The 7,076-nt window shown below is 37.2% G+C and overlaps 1 protein-coding gene across 1 annotated transcript; it reads left to right on the forward strand.

The window, feature by feature from the left end:
* The first annotated feature begins 640 nt into the window (after positions 1-640).
* On the forward strand, positions 641-4,808 carry LOC139713034 (ubiquitin carboxyl-terminal hydrolase 16/45-like). The gene is made up of 3 exons (XM_071624810.1): positions 641-867; positions 2,642-2,728; positions 4,166-4,808. The coding sequence occupies exons 2-3, from the start codon at positions 2,687-2,689 to the stop codon at positions 4,673-4,675; spliced, it is 552 nt and encodes a 183-aa protein (XP_071480911.1). The 5' UTR covers positions 641-867; positions 2,642-2,686; the 3' UTR covers positions 4,676-4,808.
* The last annotated feature ends 2,268 nt before the right edge of the window (positions 4,809-7,076 follow it).

Raw genomic sequence — 7,076 nt, forward strand, 5'->3', positions numbered from 1 at the left:
TGTTTTCTGAAAGAGGTTTAATGAGCCCAGTGCTCTTTCATTATGCTAGAAAAATTAAAATATGTTGATTTTGAAATTTCATGTACTTACACTGTATATCATATGGGCTAGTCAAATGCCAGCCATTGATTGGATGATCATGATAATGTGATAGTGGACCATTTGTTATATTATCTCGTCAGTAGAATGTACTGATATGCTCACCCACAAGAGAACATTTTGATCTATTATGAATGCATGAAATAGCAAAGAAAAGCAGTTCAAACCCTTTGGATGGAGCATTCTGTATGTTCCCTCTGCAGCCAGTCAATATTTGTGTGATAATGAACTTTATTCTTTGTATCTGAGTGTTATGATGGTACAGTTAGAAGTTGATATTGTGCTCCCATAACCATAATAGTATAATGACATTGCAGTTTATTTTAACAGGGAATTATGGTTATGATTATCAGGGCCATCCACACAGTGAACATCCCACTAGGACTGCATTTCCTATCAGAAGATTACATAGTCCTTTTTATTCATGTTGCTATCCACATGGCAATTCCAACATTGCATCATACCGATTCACCACACAGTGTTAGGAAGACTACTCATCTTTTCACTTTTCCCATCTCTTCTCTCCTCGGTCCTTTTCAGTACTTCCCACAAGGTGTACTGCAAACCTCCCCCTATGATGATAAATATCATGTTGTATTTGTTGACCTGAGAAATGTGTAGACTGTGCTGTGGCTATATTGCCTTCCATTTGATTATATTGCAGAAGAAGGGAAGAGCAGCAAGACCGTGTATACAGATGCCAGTAAGCAGCTCCTCATTCATCAGCCCCCACCCATCCTTACCCTCCACCTCAAGAGGTTTCAGCAGGTGAGTGAGGCACCTCATACAGAGAATAACTGATGCATACATATAAACAGTCATATTGCAGAGTCACCTCGCAGTAACAGTCCTGGGCCCTGTTTTATCAAAAGATAAAATCGATTTTAAATTTCCTTAACACACAAGCTGCCATAGACTTATCATAGAAATCGACGTTATAATCAACTTTAACTCTTCATAAAACAGGGCCCAGAGCCACCTCACAAGCAAAGAAAAAGAAAAAGAAAAAGAAAACAACAACAACAACAACAACAACAACAACAACAACAACAACAACCAACAAACAAACAACAAAAAACCAAAAACAGCAACAAACCAAACAAACAAAACTAGACAAAAACAATCAGGAGACTGGTGCAGAGACTTGACATTCAGTGCAGAAGCCCCTCACACACAGCAAAAGACTAACATTCATTGGGAATCATAAGCATTGAAATCATAGAGATTCAGTACTGTTGAATCAAACTGTCAAGTCAAGCTTCTGCTTGCTCATAAGTGAAGATCCTATGTGCTCCAGTATATACCCGGCAGAGGTCATTCACGAGTATAAATATATTACTAATTATTGCATTCAATAAAATTCATATGTGAAGGGCATGTAAAAGCATATTACTCTTCTGTTGTACCAAGAACAGGTCTGAAGAAAATTTGTCTTGGGAGAAAAATGAAAATTGCCGACTTTTTGTATACAAACTGAATTGAGAGCTGCTTTAACTCCTACATCACGTAGAGATGCCAATTTGTCGTACTCTCTAACTTCAACTGATCTTTTTGTATATCTGATTTTTTCCCCCAATTTCTTTCCCCAAATATTTACTTAATAACTTCTCTTGATTTTTGTCTTGTTTTGTTTTCATACAAAGCAACATGATATCAAGATAGACTCTCACTTTAACCCTAACCAGGCTGGGCTCTTTTGGCTGTTCTATGGCTGGGGGGGAGGGGGGTGATTTAACCTAACCCCCCCCCCCCCCCCCCCCCCCCCCCCCCGAGAGATCTCAGGCGTCGATCGCGCAATTGCCATGAAAATTGGCACATGCATTACCTGTAGCGTAATCTTCCAAACTATACAAAAAGAAATGGAAATTTTCGTTGCAATAATTAATTATGCTAATATATGCATAAAATTATACATTTTGCTCGAAATCAGAAAGTAAAGCTCCTACAATCCTAATTTTTGGTGATAACACTCTTTGTAGCATTCCTAACAATGTACTTGAAAAACAATCTGGTATCAAAATCAATTTCTTATGTATTTTATTGTTTTATGAATTTCTTAAGTATTTCTTTGTTTTTGACCTTTTGTTTTTATCAATTTTTTTCACAAAATTTATGACAGAACCTACTTTAAGCATAATTATGCTAAATTTAATTAGTTTTAGCCTAAGAAAGTGGAAATAATCATATCTTTCTGAATAAGAAGAGAAAACTCCATTTGCATAAACTTTATACACAAAATCACGTTTTTGAGCCATTTTCGGTCTGACAAGAATGTATAAAAGGTCGTGCAGCGTCGTAACAGTATGTCCGATTTTCGCAAAAATGGTGTCATAAGATGTGTGAGACTTAAAAGTAAAAAGTCAGCGAGCAGCGTGGTCAAAGAGTTTCGCGCGGCAGAGTAGTCGTGGAAAATGTCGAGGGGGGATTGATTCAAACTCCCCCCTCCAGCCCTTTTGCATGATATGATCATTTGCTAATATAGAGATGCAATAGAGACCTGTCATAACAAATGCTAATTTTGTGGTATTTTTTATGTTGTTAGGTTGGTTACAATCTCCGCAAGATTACGAGGCACATTGACTTTCCCATGACGCTGGATGTGGCGCCATTTTGCAGCTCAGCATGCAAGGTGAGTTGGGATAGTTAAAGGGGCATTCCAGACAATTTTCATAATTTCACATCATGTAGTACATAAATCAACAACTCCATGTGTAGATTTTTGGGATTTATTGTGGTCCTTGAGCAGAGAAACCAATACTCCACAAATCTTGAACAAATTACACTGAACAGTGTTGATGACATAGGAGCCTCACATATCTCAGAAATGTAGCATTGAAATTCCATTACAATACCGCTTGCTGAACAAGTTCACCTGTGTATAATCTATGTAGCTTTCTTCTTTTGTTTTGCTTCCTTGAGCTCTACCATATCATTATCCTTGTTCATTGCAATTTTTTATAAATTTTAAGAATGATCTTATTCCTCATCCCAATCACTATAAATTCTGAAACTCTGTACTCGGTATAACTAATTTGTAGTTGTTCAAATGTAAAAGTCTGAAAATCATCCGGAGGTCTCCTTTAATTATTAGTCAACCGTGCCTTAGTTGACCTTGCATGAGTAAAATTTTCTGAAGTCAAAGAAAAATTCTACCTCATGTGGATATAAACATGAGTTAATTCTATTGTGTAGGTTCAAAATCACGTAAGTCAAAGGGCTTTTGCTGGTCCTTTTGGATGCGACTTATGTGAGGTTGACCATTTGTCAGAGCCAGTCATCTTGAATCATGTACTTGTTCTGTCACTGCATTTGTATGCCTGTCCCGTAGATCAGGGGATTCTGACACTGCGTAAATGCTGTAACCATTTAAACAAAATACAAACAATTGAAAAATACCATAAATTTGTATCACTGTTATTGAAACCAAATGCTATATTGACATACTGTAAGAGTGGATATTTTCGTGACTAATTTTTCGCGCTCGGCCGGCTAACAAGAGTTTCGCGTGTTTTTAATTCAGTGGAATCAAGACATCAACTACTGGAACATATGGCAAGCAAAAATATTCGCGTGCTTTTATTTTTGCGCTTGTTTCTGGTTTGCGGAAATGCATGAAAATTTCCACTTTTGCAGTACTTGCTGGCATTGGAGCCAGCTTATTAAAGAGGGTTAAAATTTTGCAATGTGCTTTTGAAAGGATTGTCTAGGATTACCAGTAGGCAGATTAAAAGGCTGTTATGTCATTAAGTAATTTCCAGCAATGATGATTTCATCTCATATATCATAGCGCTAAATGATGAGCATTAGTGGCTAACATCCAGTACCATACGTACATTGTGGTGTAGGAAATGCTATGAATAATTTTATGGTAAATCTTCGTCAAACCATGGACATTTGATCATTGCCTATATGTGACCACTTATCATGGTCTCTCATTTCAACGTAGGTCCAGTGAAAACTGAGGTTCGGTCAGTAGTGTACCTTCAGAAGGTACAATCCTTGTGGTCTGTTCAAATGGGCAATATCTTCAACAGTGTGTGCCATGTTGATGTCTTGTTCTTTGCAGCGATATGCCAACAGTGAAAACCGAGTGCTGTACGGCCTTTATGGTGTGGTGGAGCACAGTGGCCGACTTCAGTTTGGTCACTACACTGCCTTTGTGAAGGTACGTCAGCCCAATCGGAAACTCAACCTATACACTCTGGGGATCCCTCGGACGCTGAACCTTCTCAACGAACAGTGCGAGAGGTTGCAGGCGGAGAAATCAGAAGAGCGCCCTCAGAAGGAGCACGGGAGGTCGTCGGCAAAGAACGGTGATGACGGGGGCGACAGCTCGTCGGGGGAGAACTCGGATAGGAGATCGGATTCGCAGAACAAGTCGAGCAACTCCGCCAATAACATTTCCGAGCGCAACCACATACAAAGCCCGGTATTACCCTTTCACGCTGGACGCAACGTCAGCTTACCGAGTGGCAAATGGTACCATGTGAGTGACACACATGTAGCCGAAGTAAGCGAGTCCAAAGTTTTAAGTGCTCAGGCCTACATTCTCTTCTACGAGAGGCTGGTTTCATAGTAGATGGTGAAACAAGCACAAAAGCTTGCATTTTTTCTTCCACTATTATTTCTTTCTGATTTCATTATGTTTCATTTCACTTCTCGTATGCCATGCTTCATATTGTCATTCTTCATAGATGACCTAACTTTTTTTGTCACCAGCAAATTTATGCTGTGATGATTGATATTTGAGTTAATCTTGTGATGTCATGTCTCTCTGTTTAGATTTTTTATCTGCTGCTATTATCAAATCAAATACATCTGTGATGAAAGATTCATTTATTCTTTGGTATTTAAAGGTAACAAAGTGTAGTAAAATTGATATAAACATTTGTAGCTGAAAGTAAACGTTGAGTGTAGATATGGTGTTTTTTTAAACTCTATAAAGCATCAACTGACAAAAAAATTGAGGAGCTGAAATTTATCAGTGTTTGAGGGTTTTTACCTCCCTGCCTAATGATCAAATTGACCAAAGTTAGTGAGGAAACAGACAGTGATAAGAATGATGAAGCTGCCAAATTTGTTTTCATGATGTTTTGTCTGGTGAACCTTCAGACTGACATCAGATGTAGAACTTTTTTTAAAAGATTTTCTTTTCCTTTTTTTTTCTGTTCTAGTGTTTTTAACATATTGTTATGGGTTAGGAAGATGAGGGAACCACTGCAGGATGTTATCTCCTTTCATTAAGGGGACAAAAATGCTGTAAGATACGTGTATGCGTGTCTTACCTGCATTCTCGTGTCATTTTTGTGTTCATATTTGATTTTCAGATATGCATGTATCACCAAAACAATGAAGTACGTAGCACTCAATCGATATGTTTCAGTACCAGCGTAGACGGAGTGGGATCTGGGCAAAATTGTTGAACTCCTTTATTATGCCTTACTTTTCTGTCAAAGTATTGTAAACTTTTTTCATATGTGCCATCAATTTGGCATATTTTTGGAATCTGCTGGAATAAGGAGAAAAGAAACCTATGGCTATTTAGATTTTATCCAACAGCTGAATGGATTTTGTTCTTTATCACTGTTACAGGACTTTCTTCTTTCTTTCTTTCTGAAATGCGGAGGCATATTTGGAACTGTGGTAAAGTAAACTCAGACAGTTTTATGTCAAATGCCAAATGGATGTGTTATGTTGCTAGTATCCCCAGATTAAAAATCTCAAGAATAAATATTAGTAGTTTTTAGTCAGTTATTATTTTTTTTAAGTGTAAATACTGTACAAGCAGCTGATTCTGTGAAATATGTTTATTTGAAAAAAAAAGAGAAAAGAATCATGATGTGCATCATTTACCTCAGATATAAAGCAGAAGGTAGAAAAAAATCCCCACAAACTCTCATAGAGGTACCTCTGTGCATTGCATCATATTGTCATTGAGGTACCTGTATGTTTACATCATATGATCATTGAGGTACCTCTATGTTTACATCATATGATCATGGAGGTACCTCTATGTTTACATCATATGATCATGGAGGTACCTCTATGTTTACATCATATGATCATGGAGGTGCCTCTATGTTTACATCATATGATCATGGAGGTACCTCTATGTTTACATCATATGATCATGGAGGTACCTCTATGTTTACATCATATGATCATGGAGGTGCCTCTATGTTTACATCATATGATCATGGAGGTACCTCTATGTTTACATCATATGATCATGGAGGTACCTCTATGTTTACATCATATGATCATGGAGGTACCTCTATGTTTACATCATATGATCATGGAGGTACCTCTATGTTTGCATCATATGATCATGGAGGTACCTCTATGTTTACATCATATGATCATTGAGGTACCTCTATGTTTACATCATATGATCATGGAGGTGCCTCTATGTTTACATCATATGATCATGGAGGTACCTCTATGTTTACATCATATGATCATGGAGGTACCTCTATCTATGTTTACATCATATGATCATGGAGGTGCCTCTAAGTCCATGTTTTGCATCATATTGCTATTGAGGTACCTTCAGGGTACCATATTTATCATGGAGGAATCTTGATGTGGTGATAGTCTTAAGAAAAAGGAAAGACATTGAACTATGAACTGCTCAAGGTTAGGTATAACTTTGATGTAATATAATGACTCATAGGTTTAGTGTGACATTCGTATCTACAACTCATTCATGTTCCGTCTTTATATTCAGTGTAGACAAATTTGTCTACTTATTATTATTATTATAATTGTTAATAGAACTTAAATAGAATGTCATTTTAGCAGATGAATTTAACTTACAGCTAAAGTAGAGGCATGAAAAAATTGCCACAAGGCCATTTCTAGCATACATGTACATATGTAAGTACATCCCAAACTGTTATAAAAAAAAGTAATTTATTCAGAGGGTAATATTATGTGTCTTTTGTAATTGCTAAATGTCACTCAGGAAACTGATTTGT

Source organism: Diadema antillarum, unplaced genomic scaffold (genome assembly GCF_040938485.1).
Source record: "Diadema antillarum isolate AM-2024a unplaced genomic scaffold, OU_Dant_1.0 seq00001896_RagTag, whole genome shotgun sequence".
In the NCBI taxonomy this organism is placed as follows: Eukaryota; Metazoa; Echinodermata; class Echinoidea; order Diadematoida; family Diadematidae; genus Diadema; species Diadema antillarum.

What these genes read in the sequence shown, in the direction of transcription:
- LOC139713034 (XM_071624810.1), top strand. Translation starts at nt 2,687, where the DNA reads ATGACGCTGGATGTGGCGCCATTTTGCAGCTCAGCATGCAAG. An exon ending in TTTGCAGCTCAGCATGCAAG is followed by an intron (nt 2,729 to 4,165) that starts GTGAGTTGGGAT and finishes TGTTCTTTGCAG; the next exon opens with CGATATGCCAACAGTGAAAA.